General features: G+C 33.5%; 1 protein-coding gene across 2 annotated transcripts in view; it reads right to left on the reverse strand.

The window, feature by feature from the left end:
• The window catches only part of atxn7 (ataxin 7), an 85800-nt gene that overhangs the window by 49431 nt on the left and 10813 nt on the right, over window positions 1-25556 (reverse strand). For both annotated transcript variants that reach the window (XM_009305965.5, XM_001341439.10), the window contains exons 2-4: window positions 23867-23962; window positions 14945-15169; window positions 14716-14784 (exon numbers count right to left, since the gene is read on the reverse strand). In XM_009305965.5, the coding sequence (XP_009304240.1) occupies window positions 14716-14784; window positions 14945-15161 (286 nt within the window). In that variant the 5' untranslated portion in view covers window positions 15162-15169; window positions 23867-23962. The remainder of the gene's footprint in view (window positions 1-14715; window positions 14785-14944; window positions 15170-23866; window positions 23963-25556) is intronic.

The raw sequence follows: 25556 nt of genomic DNA on the forward strand, positions 1-25556 counted from the left end.
ATACTTTCAGTCATCTCATTCTCCATGATTTCTATCTAGAAATCCATCAACAAAATAATGAATGAATCTCAAAACAAAGTCTACATACGTGTTAGGGCTGAACGATAAATCACATGCGACATGCGCATTTGTCTATAAAGCCAGCTCTGTAATCAGATGTGAATCTCCAGCACGCATGTTCAGTTGGAGCAGTATTTACTACACAGAGCACAACATTCTGCCAAGCTACGTTAAATATAGCATGTTGCATTTCATAAAATGTATTATTTTGCAATGCATCCCACTCCTATTGCCACTTATTTAAAACACAAACATTGTTAAAAAGTCTCATCTCTGAAGGAGGAAATTGTTTCAAAGCTCACTTTAATATATTTCAGTATATAAACTGTCCATCTTAATCCCAATTTAGTGGATGCTTTCTATAAATGATGCTAAAAATGATAATGATATTCATCAAGGTAACGTTTTATATTAACTACACACTATGAACATTTATTAAGCATTAGCAAAAAAGTAAATTCATTGCTAATTAACTCTACATTTAAAGACATTAGTATCAAGTTTCTAAATATAGCTACAAATCCTGTATTCTAAACTTACAAGCATATTTATAATGTGCTTAATGATTGAATTTTCATTCTTTTCAAAATTATTATTCTTTCATTAATTATTGCATTATTTATAAGGTAGGTATTTAAAATAGTTGGTGCCATTTTAAAATCATTCAGAATAAATAAGCAAACGATTAATAAACTATTCAAATTAACATTCAGACATATTATTCAGGCATATACTAATACTTAATTTGTACGTTAATATATGCGTCAATAATTCAACTTTATCCAATTTTGTGACCTAAAGTGAGGACTATTTATGCTTTATGAATCCCTTATAATTGACAATTAAAGGCTCAGTTATATTCTAAACAGGAAAAAAGAATTTAACTTTATTAATTTATATTCAGGGGCGAAGCAGTGGCGCAGTAGGTAGTGCTGTTGCCTCACAGCAAGAAGGTCGCTGGGTTGCTGATTCGAGCCTCGGCTCAGTTGGCTTTTCTCCCTGCGTTTCCTCCGGGTGCTCCGGTTTCCCCCACAGTCCAAAGACATGCAGTACAGGTTAATTGGGTTGGCTAAATTGTCCGTAGTGTATGAGTGTTTGTGTGAATGTGTGTGTGGATGTTTCCCAGAGATGGGTTGCGGCTGGAAGTTGCATAAAAACTTGCAGGATAAGTTGCCGGTTCATCACGCTATGGCGACCACAGATTAATAAAGAGACTAAGCCGACAAGAAAATGAATAAATGAATAATTTCTATTCTTTTAAAGATACACAAATTAAACTTTATCAAATGAACAATAAATCTTTGCAATCTTGTATCTAAAATAAATTACTGTGCAGTTTAAACTTTCCTAAATAACATTGAAATGTTGTATCATAATATATTGTTAAATTATTACATTGTTGTTGTTTTATCCAATTTTATTTAGCTGTATTTATTTCTAATTGTTTACTGTTGTTATTCAGCAATGTTTAAAGTTTACAGTAAGTTTTCAGACAAGATTGCAAACATTTATTGTTCATTTGATACTAAGCCTTTATTTTTATTTATAAGCGATTTATAAAGCATAAATAGTTCTCACTTTAGATAGTCACAAAACTGCATGAAGTTGAGTTAATAAACCATTTAATAACATACAAATTAACTAATAACATATGCCTGAATAATAAAATATATAATGTTCATTTGAATAGTTCATTAATTGTTTACTAATTCCTTCTGAATGATCTTAAAAGCCACTGACTACTCTTAATTACAAAGGGTTTATAAATAATGCGATAATGAATTTAGTAATAAAGAATTACTGAGTAATAAAGTATGAAAACACAATTGCACAATATAAATGTTCTTATAAGTAGGGCCAGACAGAATGAAAATCTGTAATTTATGCAGAATTATTTTGGGAGTACATACACTCTCAGAAATAAAGGTATGAGAGCTTTCACTGGGGTGGTATCTTTTTAAAAGGCTCCAAGGCTACACATTATACCTAAAAAGTACAAAAGTGTTCCTCTTAAAATTATTAGGTACTAATATATACTTTTGAGGTACCGATATGGTTCCTTCAGGTACAAATTTGTACCTTTTGAAAAGGTACCACCCCAATGACAGCTCACGTACCTTTATTTCTGAGAGTTTAACTTTGAAATAAAAAAATAATAGTAATTAAATGATAATATAATTGTAACTTTTATTTAATGTTTACCATGCAAATCCATCTAGATCCACTTGGTAAACAAATCAAGTTTGGGGGGGGTTGTTGCGCGCATACTGAAGAGTGGTGTTGTCGCGCGCGTTCTGATCAGCTGTGTTGTCGCGCGCGTACTCAAAAGCGGTGTTGTCGAGCGCGTACTCAAGAACTCAAGAGCGGTGTTGTCGCGCGCCTACTGAAGAGCGGGACCGAGGGTGTGCCGCGTCGCGGGGGCACTTTTGATAATTTTGGAAGGGCACTTTCTATCCAAGACTAAAAAGGGCATGTGCACTGCACAGGTTGAGCCCTATGTGTGCACGTGCCTGTATCTACTAAATACAGAAATATTACTTGATAAACTGTATTGTAAATAAATTAAATAAACCCTTTCATACTAGGCTGCATTTACATGGTTCAAGTGACTCAATTGCGTTTCTTTTTTTTCTTCCATGTGTTACAGATAGTATAATGGCCCATGTAAATGAAAGCAGGAAATAAATCACATGTATTTCGATTTACTCAAATCAGATTCAGGCCTTGTTCATATGTAGAAATTTGTTCGATTAATATTCGCAGGTAGGCAGGTAGATCGGATTTTCACCTGTCAATGCGAGTGCGCGTCCTTATAAACCATAGCGAATGACGTCAACTCTGATGCTTTCATTTCAGAACAGACTTCAGCAGAGTCCCAAACCTTAAATCTCAAACACGAGGACTAAAAAAGCTTTTATACTGTCATATAGCACAAGCATATTAACGAGAGAAAGAGGAAGAGAGAGAGAGAGAGAGAGAGAGAGAGAGAGTGCAACATCCGCCACGTAAACATTAAAAACTATTATAAAACTGTGGCATACGCCACGTGCATAAATCACACTATAGACATTACATTAAGATGCCTACTAGTTTAAAAGACCTAGATTAAAAGATGGCAAATTGAAAACTTTTCTGTCATAAGTTATAATATAGTAAAACAACTTGTCAAAAAGAATGTAAAAAATTAAACCATGTGAACACATTTAATGCAGGAATGGAGAAAAGAGCGCTGTTTTATAATCAGCTGTCAGTCAGCGCCCATTATTTATTATTTTTTTCTGGTTATTGCGTCTTTGCGGTGTGCTGTGTAAATACAGATATTCAAATACGAGTCATTTTTAAAACATGATGTAAGAAGGTCCGCAAAAATAAATCTGATACAGTTAAAAAATCGAAATTGACCATCAAGATCTGCAGTGTAAATGCAGCCTTAGTTAATATTAATACTGAAATTAATTTAAAAACTAAATATATATAAATTTACACACATTTACACATGTAAACAAACTGGCTTAAAGATGAGCAGAAAATCAGCAGGAAATCTGTGGACTTCTGCAAGTACAGATTCCGTGTCAGCCTATCTATAAGAATACAGCATTTGTAGCTGTATTTATAAACTGCTCACTAATGTCTATTAATGTAGAGTTAGTGCTTAACAGATATTGAATTCACTATTTGCCAATGCTTAATAGATGATTCAAAGTGTGTAGTTATTATAAAGTGTTACCCACAATCCTTTGGTAAAAAAGACACCCTAATAGATGAAGAAAAAAAAAGTTATTTAAGCTTTTCTTGTTATGCTGCACACAGAAAGCACACGTGTAGTTAGCGGTTAACAAGACACATGGAGCTATTTTCAGAAACAGTTTTAAAGGTTACATCCAATACATCTAACTATTGCTTTGAGGGATTCCAACAGAGGGAAACAGACATTTCAAAGAACGCGAGGACGGTGGTATCCTGCAAAAAAAAAATTCCAAATGAGCTTTCTGGCTTAACAAGGAAAACTGAGCCTTGGTGCTCATCCGGATATCAATCCCAACATTAGACAACAAAATGCTTATGACAGCATATCAGAGATGCAGACAGGATACGCTCGCTCCATCAGAGCTGGGTTGACTTGACATGAAAACCACAAATATTCTTGTGTCTCCTAATCATGTGTCTCAGGTCTGAGAGACAGACAGAATGTACTGAGAGAGAGAGAGAGAGAGAGAGAGAGAGAGAGAGAGAGAGAGAGAGGACAAGAGAGAGAGAGAGAGAGAGAGAGAGAGAGAGAGAGAGAGAGAGAGAGAGCGAGAGAATATGGATATGAAAATGAAGGAGGGAGAGAAAAAGAGATTGTGACAAAGAGAGAGACACAGAGATGGTGATAAGGTGAAAGAGAGAGAGAAAGAGGGAGAGAGAGGGAGAGAGCGAGAGAGACTGTGAGCGGATAATTTGACCATCCCCTTCACTGTCATTGATAAACGATCTAGGTAGAGAAGCTCTTAGAAGCCCAGTGCACGAACACACTCGCAGGTTTAACTCCACGCCTGGTGTGTCTGCGCCTCCTCCCCGTCTGATGAAGAGCTGCAAGATCAACAACACACATCTGTCCATCCAGCCACCTTTTACTGATCAGTGTTCAGCACGTGCCAGTGTTTCTTGGTGGTTGTGTGTGCGCGTTAGACAAGGTAGGATAACCAGTTTCAAGGATTACTGTGGTTTGGAAAAGTCAAGATTTTAAAACCGCAAATATTTTCTGTTATACCATTGCTATGGTATATACAAGATTATTATTTTATTTTTACTTTTTTATTTTGTTTTTTAGGGCAACAGGATCTCTAGAAGAAAAGAACCCAGAAGTCACTGGTCAGCCTACAATTCAGGAAAATTAAAAAAAATTAAAAATCACTTATTCACTAATATCCAAGCACACTATCAACCTGAACAGGCTTACTTTATATCCAAAGAAAAGAAAGTTGCCTTTTCAAGATGTAAATAAATCAGTGTTTTTAAAACTAATGAGGACAGCAGAAGTCAATGATTTATTTTGATTATTTAGCCTGACATGTTTACTGTTCCAAAATATTATAAATAAAATATTTTGTGTTCAAGCAGTAAAAATATAGTTTTTTACCCATAAATTTAAAAAGAATATATTTTAGAGCAGTATCACAGTACTGTGAAACCGTGATATTTTTATGCAAACTAATCATGCCGTCAGAATCTTATATCAGCCCTTGTCTAGTGTGCGTATGAGCAAACACCAGCTCAGATATCGTTGGTTTTGTTGTATTTCTTTTGGTTTGTAATAGGGATGTCCAGATCCAATCACACCGTTTCAGACTTGATCAGAATCGGACGTTACCTCCTGATCAGGACTCAAAAATATACACTGTATATATATTCTTATTATTTTTTTAAACATCTATAGTTATGCGGTGACAGAGTTAGACCTCTTTCTTGCCTTCACACAGAAACAGCAATGTATGCGGCATGACATCACTTTGTTGCAGAGATGCTATTGGTTAAATGCTGGCAAAGTAGAACACAGAAGCAGCTTGAAGCGGAAAGCAGGAGTATGTCTGCGGTCTGAAGGTATTGTAAAGTTGATGACGACAACATTGCCATAGCAAACTGTGAGATATGTAAACTTGGGATTGTCTGCTGGGTATATGAAGATGTGGTGCTATTTGTTTTTTAATTAGTTTTTTTTTTATTTACTGCTGCACTAAAGTCCAAAAGTGAAAAATTCAAGCTACCTTAGCGCTCTGTTTGTTAACAGAGTTGTTGAATGTTAAAATAAGGTAAATTTAATAAAAAATAATGAACACTCTGGATCTGTTTCTTCACTCTTCTTTACTCTTTTTATGTATTATTGAAGTATCGGATCGGGTTTTGGTAGATACTTAAAATCATGACTCAGACTAAAGGGCAAAAAAAATCTTATCGGGACATCTAGTTTGTAATCATTCTTTAACCACTAATGTAATTTTGTTTTCCACTTTTATAAACCTAGCCTAATCCCTTCTGATTGTTTCAAACCTATTTGCTGGCACTGACAGCCTATAGTGGACAGTGTGCTGACAAATAGCACCAGCACTGCACTCCAAGTTTCCGAGTTTGAGTCTCAGTTGGTGGACCTTTCCTAATGCCATCCCTTCTGTCTTTCTCCAACTTCGCTGATTGTTAAATATGCTGGCCTATGTCCTGAAAATGCACAAAATAAAACAAAACAAAACCCTGTTTCAGTTTCTTTCTGCATTTACACACAAGTGAAGATATTCTAAAGAATGCTGGAAAAATCAGTAGCCACTGATGTATATAGAATTTCTATAGATGTCAACAGCTTCTGATCAATCAGTTTCTGACATTCTTCAAAGTATCTTATTTGTGTTCAACAGGGAAAAAAAAGAAAAAAAAAACTCCACTTGAGTGAGAGTAAACTCTCTTTAAACCTGCTGATCTCAAATCACGAACTGCTACAATCAGTGGCAGTCACTCCTCAACAAAATAACTTTAAGTCAAACGAAAACTTTTCTTGTTTGTCTGAAACAAACACCAAACAGCGTTTTAAACAAATACACTCTGTTCTGATTGTTTTGGGTTTTAATTGTTTTTGAAAGAGACTGATATCTTCATCTGACATGATGCCATGTGCAATTGTTTCAATGTTGAAAATGAAAAGAGTTGTAGAATTTGTTTATAAAACTAAAATTAGCTGTACAAAATTACATGTCACAGAATTTGACAAATTTAGCATTATGGTGTTTTTTTAGAATCTTCGGTTTTATATCACATAGCTCCAGAATATTTCTAATTTGTAACTGTCACTTTAAACTAATTGTATAGTTTTCATGATTTCAAGTCATATCACAAGCTTTCTAGCATTTAAAAAGCAGTCCACAAAAAAAAGAAAAAAATTATTTTGAATACCATGAAATTCATAATGTCATAAAACATTTACAATGTCTCTTAACATGACTTGATAAGAGAGAGAGAGAGAGAGAGAGAGAGAGAGAGAGAGAGAGAGAGAGAGAGAGAAACTTATTGAGCAGTGGCCTTTTTTTAAGCTTCCAAAACTGCATAAATTCATTATGAAATGAACCCATACACGTGTACATGGGTTATACATCATATGCCATATATCATTGTGTTTTGGTAACAAAACATTTTTCTTTTTTATTATAAATTTAAATCACAGAATTTTGAATGTGCATTCTTGACAACTTCTTGTCTGACCTCTGTCTTGACGTAAGGCACAAGACGATGATGACGTAAGGCACGAGGTTTTAGCAAAAAAAGTCAACTCTTCTTCCCTTATCGTAAAGTCCTCTGACATAATAACTTCTCATTGCTTTAATTAGTTAATAGCATTTAATTATCCTCGTTTGTCTCACTCTCGCCACAACAAACATTTCAATCCACAGCAACACATCATTACAAATGTGTCATAACAAATGTGCCATTGTAAATGTCAGTGATGAGTATAATTTAAAAATCTGAATTATACTTATTATTATTTAAAAGAATTTTATGACAGATTTATGCAATTTTGGAAGATTCAAAAAAGGAAAGGAAGTTCTCTTTGGAAAAAGGGCCACTAACAACATTATACAGCATGAAAGAGCCAGGAAAAAATGTAATGCTACTCAGACAGTCTCAAAGAGTCATATACCTGTACTAAAGACGGCTTACGGTGAGTAAATTATGGAGCACTTTTCATCTTTTTGGGGTGAACTATTTTTGGGGTGAACAATTCCTTTTTTAAATGGTAGTGCATGTGTGTGAATTGACTAAATAATCAGTTCTAATCTGATTATTATCTGATATTATCTAAAAAAATCTTTACATCTAAGTTTATAATGGCATGAAGACAGCCAATTAAAACTGGGTTAAACTACATTTGCCAAACCCCTTCACAAAAGAATGATAACTCTGTGTGTTGCATGCACTGCAGTTTTGTCGTTTGCTATTTTAATTGCTTAAGCTATTTAAAGTCCACATGAACCGGATGCTGAAACCATTTTTTCTTTTTCGTAAACTAAATATTACACAAGACATATTATATGCTGCGAGCTGACTGGATGTATTAAAGTAGGCATTTCATTTACAAAGATCAGGAAACGGCTTTTAGAAGCGTTATTACAACCTAACAGACACCTCCTCCTCACCATTTCTGTTTGTTGTCAAAACTGACAGTTGGAGGGGCTTGCTTTAGTATGTTAACCACACCCAATACCTCAAAATCACGAATTTGAGAATTTAACTGAAAATAAACAGGAATTGCGTTTTCAGATTTTAATTTTAGATGAAAAGGGCATGTTTTTTTTTTTTTTTTCCTAATGACATGCGCAGATGAATTTTCATTATGAAACTGGCAATGTGAGCTAACAAAATAATTTCATTTCATTTGTACTTTAACTGTGCGTTCACACTAAAGGCTGCGAGAGCGTCAAAGTTTGCTCTGGCCACCCTGACAACAGCACTGTCTGCCTGCCCTGCTCCGCTAGCTAAAGTGTCAAAATTCGCTATATTGATCTTATATCTAAAGGGACCGTGGCAGCATATCAGCAAATCAGTTACATTTCCACATAAAAATGTGCTTTCTAGCATGAAAATGATGCACGCTTTTTATCATGTTCATTTCACTATGAAAGATTAAGTTGTTGTGTGTGGTGTGGCTTTGCTCCACTTATCTAATATGTGTCCATATGTCTGAAACATTCTGAAGCAGCAATCCTGTTTTGTCGTTAAAGTTAGCATGAGATTTCTGCTTTTTATATATATATATATATATATATATATATATATAACAAACACACACACACAAACCACCGGTCAAAAGTTTGGGGTAATTTAATATAATAATTTAAACAAAATTAATCTGTTTATCTAGGCGGAATTTATTAAATGTTAAAAAATTGTTAAATTGTTACTTATTTATTAAATATTTAATTATTACTTGTTGTATGTACTTTCAAATGAAATTATTACTCCAGTCATTATTGCTTTTATTACCATCACCATTATTAATAATTATAATATTAATAATAATAACAATAATGATTAATATTACAGTGATTTCTAAAGGATCATTTGATTCTGAAGCTGGAGTAATGAAGCTGAAAATGTATCTTTAAAATCATTGGAATACACTATTTTCATTAAATTATAAACTATTTTAACAGGTATTTTATAGTGCAATAATTTTACAATTTGTACTGTATTTTGGATTTAAAAATCCAGCCTTGGTGAGCAGGAGAAGCTTATTTTAAAACATTTAAAGATCCTACTGACCCCAAACCTTTAACCGGTAGTATATATATAACATTAATGCACATCAATTCACCAATAACTTTTTTATGTATGTCACAGTAAGAAAACATCATAAATAACTGGAAATTAGGCAACCACAATAATTAAACCCTTGGTAACAAATGTGGTCAGAACCAAAGTTCTCAGGACTGTGTTCTCTAGAATCCTCTCAAGCGGTGGACTTTAACATTCTGATTGCTCGACGCTGAACCGCATCATAGCTCATTATCAAAAAAGTTGACTTGATTTCAACTTTCCTCGATGCCCACACCGATAAAGACGCACCACACCGCTCCTCATCGCTGGCTCCCATTGAAAATTAATGAATTCTGCCTACTACGACTCTCTCGCTGCTTTCGGTGTGAATGCACAGTAAAGAAGGACGGATTCTGATTGGCTGTTTTTATCATCTATCAGGTGGGAAAAAAATCCTTCTTTAAGTTGTTTTTTTGATTTATGCAAAAATAAGTTGTAAAATAAAAACAACTGTAAAAGTGTATATCTTTTTATTACAGTTATCGAACAACTAAAGGCAGAGCTGTGCCATGTTTATAGTTTGTTATGAGAGCAAAATCGTGGGCTTGGTCTTTTGTCAGCAGTAATATATTTAAAATAAATCCATCACAGCCATTTTTTAACACTTTTGGACCAGATGATCAACACTCTGAGCCAAGCCTCCTGTTTAAAAATTAATTATAGCTTAGTTTTTTCAGTTTGAGAGAGAATAAAGAACAGAAATTGGGCATGCAAAATTAAAATGTAGCTAATTATTTGTTACATCTCATGAGAATCATAACATTATATATTGTAAATGATAAAATTACTTTTACAGAGAATTTTTAAAGTGTACAGTGAGAATTTCCTGTCAGCGTGAGAATGCAGAATGTGGTTGTTAGTTTTTCTATTGTTGTATCATGATCAACAAGTGATTAGCTAATCTGAAGTCGAGTATTAATTATATGATGCTTTAAAAGCCAATAATGAAGTGAAACTAATGCAATTTGATGTGAGATTTCACTGACCAGAGGCTTTTTGATTTCATATCCATACACAATTGGTAATTAGTGAGCATTAGCCAAACAGTGACCATAAAACTTTCAGAAGAAAATAAGCAAATCACTCAGAGCAATTGGCTGAAAACTTTAGTTTGTTATTTTAGCTTTAATAAGCTGTCTAAAACCGGACAAACTGAACAACAAGGAAACTGAATGACTCATTTTCTTTACACGCTCTGCTTGTTTTTCAGTCAAACGCCGGCAACAATGAATCAGGTAATAATACAAAAACTCTAACACTCATTCAAGTAAAACTGAAATGTGAAATTCAGTTTTTTTTTTACTCTTGATATCATTTCATTTATCCATCTATGCTTTCATAACTGCCACAAGAAACTCAACATGGTCAAATGAAGTGGGATAGTGCCATATGTAGATATAGTTTGTACTGAAACTGAAACTGAGCTCAAAATAAAAAATAAAAAACAACCTTAAAATTGCCATCTTTTACTTAACATCTTTTTGTAAAAACCTAAATGGCTGTCTTTGTTCAGTGAAACAACCGATTAAATGGTTTTGGTACCAGTATCGATTATAAAACATCTTTCGCTTTTCAAAAACAAAATTGACAATTCAGATTTTAGTTTCACCATTATAATCTATCATATTAATTCATTTTTTTTTTCTTGTTTGACTGAATCATTCTGCAGAGCAGTTTCTATACAAGAGCAACAACAACATGTGGTGCTCTTAAGGTAAAGTATACAAGCAATAATTTCCACATCTACAGCTTGACATATGCAGCTTTCAATACATCCTCACATAAATATTTCAGAGGTGAAACTGAAACTAAAACCACAGCAGAGATGTGTTCAAAGCTTTGGTTTTACTCTGACCTGAGAACAGTTCAGCTTAAGAATCAATTCAGAGTTTAAATAGAAAACTTATAAAACCTGTGATGATTTCCCTCCACAGTGTGTTGTTTTCATCTTATGTAACCCAAAGGTTGACACATTTGACAAGATTCCTGTGCGACAACTTTGGGTTTTCCGAGACACTACCACAATTGACTCTAAAGTGTGCAATGGAGCAGCGGTGCACACATGATAGCTCAATTGTTTGTCAATGCAAATGTATGGTTAGGTAAGTGCCCTGACAGGTACAGTATCTCACGCTTCCTATACTGGCAGAAATAGAGCAAGAATGAGCCCTGGTGATGGCGTTTTTATAAATTTAATGACAACTTAGGATAAACCTAAGTTCTGTTAAAAAAAAAATTGTAAATCGAAGAGATTCAAAATATATTTTAAAATGTGCTGCTATTTGGTGCTTTTTTATGTAATAATAAATTTGATTGACAACCATGATCATAAGACAAATACAAGTTAGTCACTTGCATTAATTTAAAGGTAATAAAATAATAAAATACATTTGGCTTATAATAATAATGGAATATAAACACAACAAGAGTGATCAGGATTGCGACCTGAAACAAATAATAAATAAGATGGATATAAAAATATGATCTGAGCTTAAATGATTATATTACATGAGGAATGTCCTGAATGGTGTCTGAAGAACCTGGCTGTGTTAGTATTTATCTAACTGATCATTTCCACTCTTATTAGATGGAAATACACAAATATGTGGATGTTAAATAATCATTTGTCTTTGAATAACAAAAATAGTACTTGCAGTGATACAGAATAGCAATTGTAAGACGTTATTAGACTAGCAAGGATCGATAATATGCTACAAAACGAGAATTAAATAATCTGATCGACTGCTGTCTTGACCATTAGACAAACAAATGTGTCCTTTAGGTTCATTTAAATGTCATTAAGAAATAAAATAAACTTGGACAGTCATTAACACACACACACACACACACACAACACACATACACACACAAATAGACAGAGTGATCAGGACCTCATCATGAAGCCGCTAGTTAACAATTAATTAATAAATAGATGTAAAATACTGATTTGAGCTGAAATTATTTTATGATACAAGACAGAAAATGTCCAGACAGTCTCTGTCATGTCTGAACAACCTGTCTGTGTTTGTCCCTGATCGTTTTCCCACTTGTTAAATGGAAATTTACCAAATACATTGGCATTAATCACTGATTTTTTAAAATTTATTTATAGCAATTATAAAGTGTTATCTAATTTGTTGGGATCTTTAATATGCTACCAAAAAGAATGAAAAATACAACCGGATAAACTTTGAATATTAGAAACACACATGAGCCACTTGCGTTAATTTCAATCAAATTAAGAAATAAAATGCATTAAGACAACAGTTAAAGCAAAATAAACATACAAGGTGATCACCCACTCAACCTGAAGCAACTAGTTGTTTTATTATATGATTTTGGTCACTCAAAAATCATTCAAAAAGTATGTCATTTATCATTGTCGATATTATTTTATTACATAAAATGGAAAATGGCCAGGCCATCTCTGAATACATTATTCTCTGAATTCCCCCATTTATTATATGGAAACAACCCAAAATACACAAATACATAAGCAGTCAATACAGAATAAATTTTTTTTTGTAATTATAATCATGTATTTGCTTGCAGAAAGGCTACACAACACATCAAAACTATTTATGTAAATAATTGATTGCAAATGTAAATATCTTAATACATTAAAATTATTAGTCCTCCTGTGATTTTTTCTTCCTTTTTAAAAATATTTCCCAAATGATGTTTAACAGTGCACTGACATTTTCCACAGTATTTCCTATAATATTTTTTTCTGGAGAAACAATTAATTGTTTTATTTCGGCTAGAATAAAAGCAGTTTAAAAAAAAAAACATTTTAAGGTTAATATCATTAACCCCTTTAAGCAATATTTTTTTCAATTGTCAATAATTTTTTCAATAATTCTGGCTTCAACTATATATATATATATATATATATATATATATATATATATATATATATATATATATATATATATATATATATATATATATTAGCATTGATTTGCAACAAATAAGCAATTTTTTTTTCAATTGCAACTTTCTGTGCCTACCACTGGCACACACAAGGACTTTTCAGCAAATCAGGAAATGTACTTATATATTTCAATGTACATCTCTAAAAACAAGCAGGGCATAAAAGGTGCTTTTTGTTCAAAAATATGTAATAATTTTTGTATGGATTCTAAAATATGATCAAGCAAGCCATGTTAAGAAAGCAATAAAGCAAAAAATTATTATCTCAAGTTTTTCAACTGTGTAGTTTTCCTGATTTATTTCCTGATTGTTATTGTCAGGTTGATAAACCTAGCACAGTGGTGGTGATTTATTTTTGTTTGTTTACATAATTAAAATGTTCGATTTGTTGTGAACATGGCAGTTTACTAACAAAAGTTGATGTTTTCCTTTTCCTAAAACAGTATAAAACATATGTTGTTGTGGTTTTAAAATATTGCATCAAAAATCAAATATTAATCTATATAGACTTCTATCACATAACACTTTTGTTCAATACTGCACAGCCCTAACTTGAAGGGATATCAAGTAGTCTATAGTTGAATAGTCTTTACACTTCCTCAACTTACTATACTTACTAACTGAATGATGGGACTCAATTATACCATTGAGTTTTGTAAAAAACTAAGCAACATTTCCAAGTGTATAAACGTGTTACTACACCAAACTTATCCAAACATATTACTAGGTCTATAGGTGTCTATTCATATGTCACAACAAATGTTTGAACTCATTTTTAAATCAATTTCCTGCACGACATTTACACAATAACACCACATATTCCACTTGTAGTTTGTTTTCAATTCCATATCGCACAACTCTAACTTCGAATGATAACGAATAGTCTATAGTCATTTACACTTCCACAGCTAATTAGATTTACCCACAGAATGCTGCGACTCAATCAATTATTGCATTGAGTTGTGTGATAAACAAGAGAAATGTCCTAGTGTATAAACGTGTTACTACACCAAACTTATCCAAACATATGACTAGGCCTATAGGTGTCTATTTAAATGTCACAAAAATGCTTAAACTCATTTTTTAATAATTTTCCTAAACGACATTTATTCGAAAACACCACATATTCCACTTGTAGTTTGTTTTCAATTGGATTCAAACTCACAAGTGCTAACATGCAACCCAGAGCTGTTCTGTAACACAGAACTGTTCATGTAAACACACATTTAAGAGCTCGTTTTTAACATTAGCGACAGCAGACTTTAAACGCAGCACTGTCAAAAGTCAGCTGCACTTGTTTCACAGTGAGCCGGTGCCTGAAAAGTGTGCACACAGCACCAAAACAAAAACACACCTTTGACCAGAGAAAGCAACACTACTCACCGTCTCTGCAGAGTCTCATGGCTTCGCGATTTTTCCCGCACTCTTTCAAACTTTCTTCCAATTCTGTACCTGAGGAAGCGATTGGCATCGTGTTACATGAATAGTTACACTTGCAGGCTTGTTCTCGCGTTTCTTAATATTTCAAAACTGCACGCAATCGGGCGAACGCTCGCGATCTGACGCGGCTGCCCGTTGAAACGCAATGGCCGACGGCGGCCGATCAACTCACCGTCGCTCCCGTAGAGTTTCACAGCGTCGACCCAGCTGCTCCAAGGCTGTCCCAGCATTATTTCGGGACTAGGCAGGGATCTGCGCTCCGCAACAGTCGCCATTGCTGTGGAGGCTTCTCCCCGCTGGAAGTGTGGCTGCTGCTTCAGCTGCCTGGCCGCTCTGCGCTGCTGCTGCTGCTGCTCCCCCCTGACGTCATCATCGGCCCTTTCCGACATTCTTTCCGCTACAATGTAACAACACAGCAGTGAGCGCTTAAGGTGGCCGAGCGGATTCCTTCAATGAATGACATTGAGCCGAGCGACAGATTCATTCAAGGGATCTGCGGTTGTCTGTCGATATGAGTGTTGCACGATACACATACACGCTGAGAGATAAGACGCACGTTATGGAGATAAAAGTTTAAGGACGACCTCAAAACTTGCTTTCACTTACTCGTGTGCGCGAATTTCTGAGGAGATCTGGGTTTCACCTGAGTGTGGGGAGGGACTTTTAGCCTATTTTGCTGTTACATATATTGAAACGTACATATTAATGTTTTATTCATTAAAAACAACCACGGGGACTAACTAGGAATTCCCCGTTTTTCTCAAGGGATAGTTCATCCAAAAATGAATATTTGCTGTTATTAAATAATGATGCACTCTGTCATTCATAAAAAAATACTAGTCAATGACAAAAATTATTATCTGTGTTTCCGAACCATACACTAAGATCTTATGAAGCAAACTTAGAAATAATATTATTCACAGCACTGATGTTTAATCCACAACCTCTTCTGAAAGCATTCAAGACAGTCTGCAATGCAGATTCTGTCACATAATGGAGAAAACACAGGAAATCTGTGATATCTTCTCGATTGAGATCACACTCTTACATAGTATTACATTTAATATAAATTGCAACATTCAGCGCAAAATACATTCAAATATAAAGTGCAAATCATTATAGCTCAGTGTGTTTGTTATAGTGCCAGTGAAATATATTTCTTATAAATGATGTTCATATTTTTATGATAATTTCTTGTGAAACTAACCAATGCCACCACTAAGCAATTTATCCATATTTATTTATTCCTATATATGTTATTTGGACTCAAAAAATTATATGAAGTGCCTGTAACCATTCTCTTGCATTGTATGAAACACTAAGCACTGCAGTTCCAGCAAAAAAAATATAGTTAACATTTGAATGAAGAATAAAAGTCACCTACACCTTGAATAGCAAGCAAATTATAACACATACATAAATAAATAATTTCTGGATGAACTATGCCTTCAGTATTGACACCTCTAAAAGTAAAACATAAATTTAAAAAACAAATGCCAAGTTAAAAGATCAAAAAATTTGGTTTATGTACTTTATACAACTTCTAAACTATAATACGAATGCAGAAGTATGTGGATTTCTAATTAACATTATTGTGTAAATAGTCACAAGTAGAGCAGTTTCATTTCACTTTCCGCATCTGAAAACAGTACAAACTGTAAAACATTTCAAATTGATAATTCATGTAAAATCATCATATCTGATAAACATTTAAATATCTTATATTACATCTGCCATTATTTCACCCAAAAATGAAAATTATGTCATTAGTAATCCTCATGTCATTCCAAATCTCGGAGACCTTCATTTGTCTTGACTGCAGTTTATGTAAAACTTAATCACAATACGTGTAAACATGTCATAGTAGAAACCAAGTAGGGATACAACGATTATAGAGTTTGATTGTACGATTATAGTCTGAGGAATGATTACGGTTATCATGATTATTATGCATTCATTATTTCAAAACTAGTTTAGTAAATCACACGAAACTCTAGATATTTTAAAGTGTTATTTATTGCTGCTCATTAGCTAAATAATACAGAACAAAATATAAAAAACAAACAATAGTCCATTTCTTTTTGCTCTTAAAAATAAGTGAAAGAAGCTTTTGCCATTTAAACATAAGTAATAATTTTACACTGAAAATAAATGAAAAAACTATAAATTAATAAATAAATAAATAAAAATAAGAAAAACAGTATTTGTCTAATGTAAATTCAAAGGCTTCTGAAGCGCTGTCTGAAAGGCACTTTTGATCAACTGTATTATGAACTTGTTTGGTTTTTTCATTATTATTTCATTTAGTATTATTTTTCTTTTTGGTGTAGAAGAAATGTGTATATTCCACACAAAGTATAAAGCTGAATGGTCAGTTCTTGTCATGTGACTCCTGGTGCACATGGAAAGCATGAGCTCGTCATGCCATGTGTGCACCGCGTGCACGTCACTCCCAACATGCACGCAAGAAAAGAAATAATGAACTTGCGAGTGCAAAAGATGTGAAGTGAATGACCCTTAGTTAATCGTCTTAGCCATAGGTAATCTACGTGCATGCATATCAGACTCGGTGTACACGCTCGGAACTTAAAACTAGCGCACAGTTGGCCACACTTTGTTTAGTTGCAGCAGTTTTGTTCCGTGAAGAAACGCGATGTTGAGAAGACTTTACTATTTATTAACCATGACGAATTAAAGCATGGTTGATCGAGAAAACCTATTAATCGCTACATCCTTAAAACCAAGACCCCCATATTGAGTGCTTGATTGGCATTTTTAAGTGTTTTTAGTAAACAGTGAAACACTCAGGGATTCCCATTCTGTTTCCACACAAACATGAAAGGCAGGTGAGTAAGTTAACAAGTTTTTGACTGCATTAGACTTATGTTTTTTTTGCGTATTAAACAATTATTGTTTCCAGCTTTCTGCTGGGTGTTAGCAGTCAATATTGGACTATTTGTTTCCTACCAGAAGCTATTTTGACCAGAAATAAATATACACACAGTATTTTTGCTACACTGAAATAATGACGTATGCTGTTTGTTCCAGCTACTTTTATAAAATAAGCTGAAACAACACAATTCTTGAGTTTTTTTAAGACAACTTAATTTGTTTCATGTTTAATCCACTTACATTAGTATAAATTAATTAGTTAGCTTATTTCCTTCATGTTGTCCCATTTTTTAACATAGTAGTTTTTTCAATGCATGCATTTTGCTAAATTCAGCCATTCATGGAGCAAAACACTTGTGTTCACTTAAAAAAATTGAGGATTAAAGATGTTAAGACAATAGTCCATATGGCAAACAATGGAGAGATGTCTAGACGGCAAGTTGGCAGGCCATTTTAATGACAGCCTGAGATTAATCATCTGATGTGCCGAGCATTGTTTTCTCACACAGGTATTAAGCATACATAAATTTGACAGATTTCCGACGACAGTAATTTATCCAATAACAGTTTGACTCAAACCACTTTCATTCAATAATTAAGTTGAAGATATAGTTCAAGACTGTTATAAAATATAAAATAAACTTGTACATGCTCCTAAATTATGTACTATTATAACGCACATGTTATAAATTGTATTTTGGAGCACAGGTATTAGCAAATAAGATCTAGGCTTAGCCATTTCTCCACTTTTATCAATTTTTTCATTCATTTTCCTTGGCTTAGTCTTTTATTTATCAGGGGTCGCCACAGAAGAATGAATCGCCAACTATCCATATATGATTTATGTTTTACGCTGTGGATACCCTTCCAGCTGCAACCCAGTACTAGGAAACACCCATACACACATTCATTCACTACCGGTCAATTTAGTTAATCCAATTCACTTATGCTGCATGTCTTTGGACTGTGGGGGAAACAAAACACCTAAATGGATTCTTTTTATGGACCACAATAATGTTTTCAGTTATTAAATATTTAAATCTAGCAAATCTAAAATTCCAAAAATTCATATTTTTTTGTTTTCTAAAATGTAACGTACATTTTTAACAATTTTTGTTACATTAAAAATTTACATCAACCAAAATTTATACTAAACTAAATCCGGCCGCCCAAGACGTAGGTGACATTTCCCTTCAGCAAAGCATTAAGGAAGATTTTTAGCTGAAACTGTGGCCATTAAATGAAAATAATTGGCTGCTGGCACTTTGGGGTTCGAGGAAATATATTCAAGCAATGAAATCAATTAATCAACAGCCTCAGGTCCCGAGCGTGTTCACAACATTCTGAAGTTTGAGCTTCTTAGAGCATAATAGCATCATCTCATTTAGACATAGACTGACGCTGTTTGCTTACAGCTAATAACTACAAGTAATTACACTGTAAATCACAATTAGTATTTTGTACAGACTGTAGTGTCAGGAGCCACTGATACATTAATTTTATTTTTCCCTGTTTACGTTTTATTTATTCTCAGAGTGCCAGTATTTGTTAACTTACAGTTAATGAATCACCAGGGAGAACACAGTTTCAGCTAAAATATTTTTTTTATATATTAATGAAGCAAAAAATGTGAACTGCATCTTGGATGGCCTGAGGGTGAAGAAATTAACCAATAATTTGCAGTTTTCTGTGAAATATCACTTAATAACTGCTGTATGCATGTTTCTGAAACAACAGCTGAGAAGGTAACGGTATACCTAACCTGTTTTGTAAATCATAAAAATGCTATTTATCATTTCAACTGTTTTCTTCTTTTGCTATTGGAGAAAATGGAAACACTAAAATATGTGTTGTAGCTATATTCCCCACCAAGTTTATCCAATTACCAAATCATCATCTCAAAAAAGTGATCTTGCAGGTTATATGATAAAGGGCTGCACGATATTGGAAAAGACTTACAATTGCAATATTTTACTTTATTTATTGTGATATTAATCTAATTTCACAAGATGACTTTTTGGAAAGATAATTTTAGATTGATTGGGATGACTTTGTATAGGGAGTATAATATCAGCATAAAATATATAGTCGAAGTCAGAATTATTAGCCCCCCTTTAATTTTTTTTTTTTTTTATATTTCCCAAACAATTTTTAACAGAGGGAATTTTCACAGTATGTCTGATAATGTTTTTCCTTCTGGAGTAGGTCTTATTTGTTGTATATCGGCTAGAATAAAAGCAGTTTTTAATTTTTTAAAAGCTATTTTAAGGACAAAATTATTAGCCCCTTTAAGCAATTTTTTTCGATAGTCTACAGAACAAACCATCGTTATACAATAACTTGCCTTATTGCCCTAACTTGCCTAGTTAACCTAATTAACCTAGTTAAGCCTTTTAATGTCACTTTAAGCTGTATAGAAGTGTCTTGAAAAATATCTAGTCAAATATTATTTACTGTCATCATGGAAAAGATCAAGTAAATCAGTTATTAGAAATGAGTTATTAAAACTATCATGTTTAGAAATGTTGAAGAAATCTTCTCTCCGTTAAACAGAAATTGGGGAAACAAATAAAGGGGGGCTAATAATTCAGGAGTGCTAATAATTCTGACTTCAACTGTATATGAAACTGCAGAAAAATATAATTACAAACTAAAATATACAAATTAAGCATATATTAAGACAATAAAACTGATATAAACAGTGATTTAAGGTTTTATGTGGATTCTAATAATACTGAGGTTCAGCAGTGCAATAAACAAATGTCAAATAACACTGTATAGTCTTCATTTTATTAATGATTAAACACAATTTACCTTTGCTAAAGCGGCAAACTTCATAATTTCTTGTGCCCAAATGGTTTAAATTCATTTAAACTCTTCAAAACACATCCAAATAAAAAATCATTCACACTATTGGGTTAGAGTGGCTTTGCAATGAGTCCACAAATTAAGTGTTCAGATCTGTGGTTCCTGGTTCATTTTAATCCCATCGTGATGTTGCAGATCCTGCAATGTGACTACACTTTGCGATATCGATGCCGAAGCGATATATTGTGCATCCCTAATCAAAGTTAAACCACTGAAGTCACATTAAATGTTTTGACAATGTATTTGGTTCCTTTTCTGGACTTTGAACATTTCAGGACCATTGCTGTCTATTCATCTATAGTATTTGAATTTGTGTACTGAGGAAGAAGAAAATAGTCTCAGGGGATTGGAACAACATGAGGGTGATTAATTAATAACAGAATTTTTATTTTTAAGTGAACTAATTATTTAAGACCTTGAATCATGAAAAAGGGTCCTTTAATGTGCACATATTAAACACAGGCCACGTCTGTAAGATATTATTAAACCTGATTATTGAGAAATTTTCAGAAAATAAATTGGATTAAAAAGATTTATTTTTCCTCCACACTCAAGTGTATTGAACCTTTCAGCCATTGAGAGTTAATTATGCTTGCTGTGCAGTTAAAAGAAGCTACACTGTAAAAAGTATCCCTAAATTACCAGTTTTCTTTTTTTTTTTGTGATCCACCTTTTATTTATTTTATTTAATTTTTGCTTTTGAATTGCATTATTGGACCTTGATTTTTTTCAACAATGTTCAACCTTGAAAAGTTCAAAAAGTAACTGGCCTGCACAATACATCGGTTCAGCATCGATATCGCAAATGATGACGTTGAGCTGATATTATAGTTTTCCAGGAACCACAATTGCAAAGTGTAACCATAATAAACTCTCAAAAATAAAGGTACGCGAGCTGTCACAGGGGTGGTACCTTTTCACAATGTACACATTTGTACTTTTTAGGTACTAATATGTGCCCTTGAGTTATTAACCTTTTAGGTATTTGTACTTTATATAATATAATTTGTACTTTTCGAAAAGCTACCACCCTAGTGACAGCTCGCGTACCTTTATTTCTAAAAGTGTAGAGTACAAAAAAATTACTTGCATGTATTTTAAGGCCTGTGTTTGTGTGAGCATTTGTTTAAGGGTCACGAAACACAAAAACACATTTTTTGAGCTGTTGACAGTCGTACATGTGTCCCACACTGCTAAAAACACTATTAGGACACATATATTACACTAAAAAGTGAAAATTGGTTGTTTTTGCGTTATTTTGAGCAAATTCGTACTTCCGGTTTAAAACTAATTTTTGAAGCTGCGTCACAGCCATGAGATCTTAGCATGTTTTCCAGCGTGTAGAATGGACGTCTGTACCTGGGAGTACCTTATGACTTCTCTGAGTGTGCTGCATTCATTCATGAGTAATACTTAGTTCAAACTAATCAGCTCGCTCTATTGTGTATGCGGTGCAACTTTATTAATATGCATAATAGCTTCGAAAACTGTTTGTATCTGAAACAGTGTTCAGACGGCAGAGAGACGACACGTTGTGTTGCCAAAAGAAGTGGCAAAATAAGAAGAATTGTATGGAGATACGGGTCGTCAGTGTTGCTTTTATAATGTGCTGCAACGAAGGTTTTGTTTTCATTTTTCAGCTATGAGAGCACAGCTGGACTCACATGTGAATCAGTGCACGCGACATGCGGCAGAAATATGTTTGTACAGAACATTTTTTCCGAGAGCTTTTCGCATCTGGAAATTGTGAAATCCGGATTTGCTGCTCGTCTCCTTTTAATAAAGACATGGCTCCAGTTGGTGTTGATAGTCCTGAATCTACAGATTTGGTAAATGTGTGCAATCAGTGCCCTTTCTTTGTTCATTCAGATAGCAAAGTTATAGTTCGTATCATCAGCAGTACTCTTTCAGTGTTTAAAGAGAGACCTTAGTTAAAATGATTTCTAAGTTACTTAATTTACTACCGTTATGTTGAATTTTCGCCGCATTTTGTGACAGGATAGTCACACATGGCTTTCTGACCTACTGAGTGCATCTGAGTTACCGAGAAATGCAGAGGTTTTTTCTCTTATACGACATGCGGTATCAAACATTTCACTGTTATTAAACACAGTCACTGTATTTCTCCCCTGCGTCTGTGTGTTTGTTTAGCCTCTGTGAAAATCAGAGCGTGCCCAAATGAAAACTCCCATCTTTATTAAAATCCTTCCCCCTTTCCCTGCCCCAACACTCCCACCTAAACAGAGCTAGACACACCCACTTCCCTGACTTTTTCCAAACTAGAGGTGTGAAAACACCCTGCTGAAAGAGGGGGGTTTCATGGCCCTTTAAAGCATACAGGCACTAGAAATATTAGAGTTTGTAACGTTATTAAAGATTAAATTTATAGAAGTATTAATATGTTGAAGACTATTCAGTGCTGTTTTACATGTTATTATTCAATTTCTGTAGCTGAATACTATAAGACTCCCGAGAAAATGGTAAAGCAACTTTTTTGTCACTTTTATCTTTAATACATTGTATTTATCATGCTTGAAATTAGTTTAACAAATGTTATGCAAATGATTCAATAGCTATTAGAACCATCCCAATCAAGCTAAGTTAATTAATTATTTCCAAATATAGCTAATAGTCATTTATATCACAATATATATTTTTAAAAAAACTAATAATTGCAATGTCAAATTTTTCCCAATATGATGCAGCCCTAGTTTAAAGTGATATACTGTAACAAAAAAGTTCCAATAAACTGCCAGTAAATTTTCTGTAATTTTACAGACTTATTTCTCTCTATAATAAGTCTTATTATATTATATCAAACTAATATCAATAAAAGTCATTTTGATGTTAAACTATAGAGATTATTTTTCAAAATCCAAAGTCTACAGAGCAGAGATCAAGGTCCCATAATGTAATTTACAATCGTAAATTAAAGGAAAACACATGTAAAACACAAAAATAGGGAAACTGATAATTAACATATATGTTTTAGAGTGTAGTGTTGCTGCAAAACTATTAAAAGCACAGTATTGTGCTTACCAGGCATCATTTTTAAAAATGTGTGCTTTAGACATTGAAAAGAAATTGCATTTTCAAGTCCCAAAATTCTGAAGACAATCAAATGATTGGCCAAAGTGCACAAAACGTTTTCTGTTTTTGTTGAAAACAGTGTAACAAACTCACGCTTGCACTACAAATTTTCTAATTTGAATCTATTAGGAATTTACTGCCACAACCCATTATAGTAATACCTGCAATGATTATAAGTTGTTGAAACTGAATGTTGCACCAACTCATAATTTCACCCAATCGGTGACATAATATTATCTCATACCTTGTCAAAAGTAAAAATGGGAACAAAACTGGTCAAGTCAGTTGATCCTCATCAGCTTTGGTGATTCCAGACTGCCACGCAAGCTGGTGAGGGAATCTGTGGAAAGGAAACAGGGGCATCAGTGCGTAACAATCACAGTTTAGGGTGTTAGCCCTTTGTTTTTGATAGAAGAGCCTTCGTGAACTAAGGCCAACAGAATCTGACTGCAGCTTTCTTCTCCACAGTTTTTACTAGCTCAAGATCTACTTATGGAGGAGCCCGTCACTACACAGTAATCCAATCCAATAACGACTAACCCCAGCTAACCATCTGAGAGCCCTGCAGTTGACAGCCTGATAATCCGCCTCAGGGATATAAGGAACCAGTGAAAATGTTTTGACTTTCTAACATATGCTCGGTCATAGGGCTGCATGAAACTGGGAAAATAGGCAATATTGTAATCAATATATTCCTTGCAAAATAACATTTCCCAAGATAAAACTTTTTTTAGATTAATTAATGAGTAAGATTAATTTAATGTGGAACGCATTATATGAATATATGTGCCTATAATAAACAGACAAAGCTGATAAAGTTAATTTACATTTATTATACGTTTAAAATAAATTGCATTATGACTAAAAAGCTATGAGTGTCCAGCAGTTTGCATTGCAAATGCAGCCTGTGCAGCACTGATAGAATACATGCGATTTGTGCATGTATTTGAAAACATAATTTTCTGTAGTGCATTTGTTTGTTGTATAAGGCCATTTGGCAATTTCTATCATCATACATTAGTTTTCCTTCATCAGAGAACTTTTAGATCTTAGTGCAGCCTTCGATACAGTTAATAATGACATTCTTTTATTATGGCTTGAAAATTGAGGGGGCGTCAAAGGAAGTGCCTTTGCTGGTTCAGATCATATCCTAGTAAACATTTTTGCGGTACCAGTCATGTTGTCTCTTACCTCTGGTGTCTTTTTAAGGTTCTTTTCTGGTGCCTATCCTGTTTTCTTTTACATGATTCCAAATCTATTTGCTTATAAAAAACACACTGACAAAAAATGGTCTAGAAACACACGTTTGAATTCTTAGCTGATGAACAATCCAGAATATCAATGATTTTTTAACATTTAAATGAGAGAGAGAGATGAAAGCTTTTATATTTAAACTCTCTGTGAGGAAAATAAAATCAAATTCTAACTATGGTCCTTTACACTTTTATAAAGTGAACAGGGTGCGTTTAAATAGTAATTAGTACTAGTTACTTCTCACAAATAGTAACTGAGTTAGTAATTGAGTTACATATATATTATATAAACATACATACACACACACACACACATAAATATATACTAATAATAAATAAATCTAACATAAGTAATTAAGCATCAGGGAAAGTAACAATTGCATTACTTTAAAAAAATCAATTTGTCAAATGACAATAAAATAAATACAAAACTGTACACTTACACTAATCTACACTATTTTAATGAGGTGAAGAACAATGCGAGAGACATCCATTATTCAACATATAATTATAAATATTACCATAAACATTCTTGCCTTTCACCTTAACGAGGGAAAAATAGTGCTTATAGTGTATTTGGAAAGTATTCATAGCGCTTCACTTTGTTACAGCCTTATTCCAAAATGGATTAAATTCATTTATTTTCTCAACATTCCACACATAATACCCCGTAATGACAAT

The sequence above is a fragment of the Danio rerio genome, chromosome 11 (assembly GCF_049306965.1).
Source record: "Danio rerio strain Tuebingen ecotype United States chromosome 11, GRCz12tu, whole genome shotgun sequence".
NCBI classification, from domain to species: domain Eukaryota; kingdom Metazoa; phylum Chordata; class Actinopteri; order Cypriniformes; family Danionidae; genus Danio; species Danio rerio.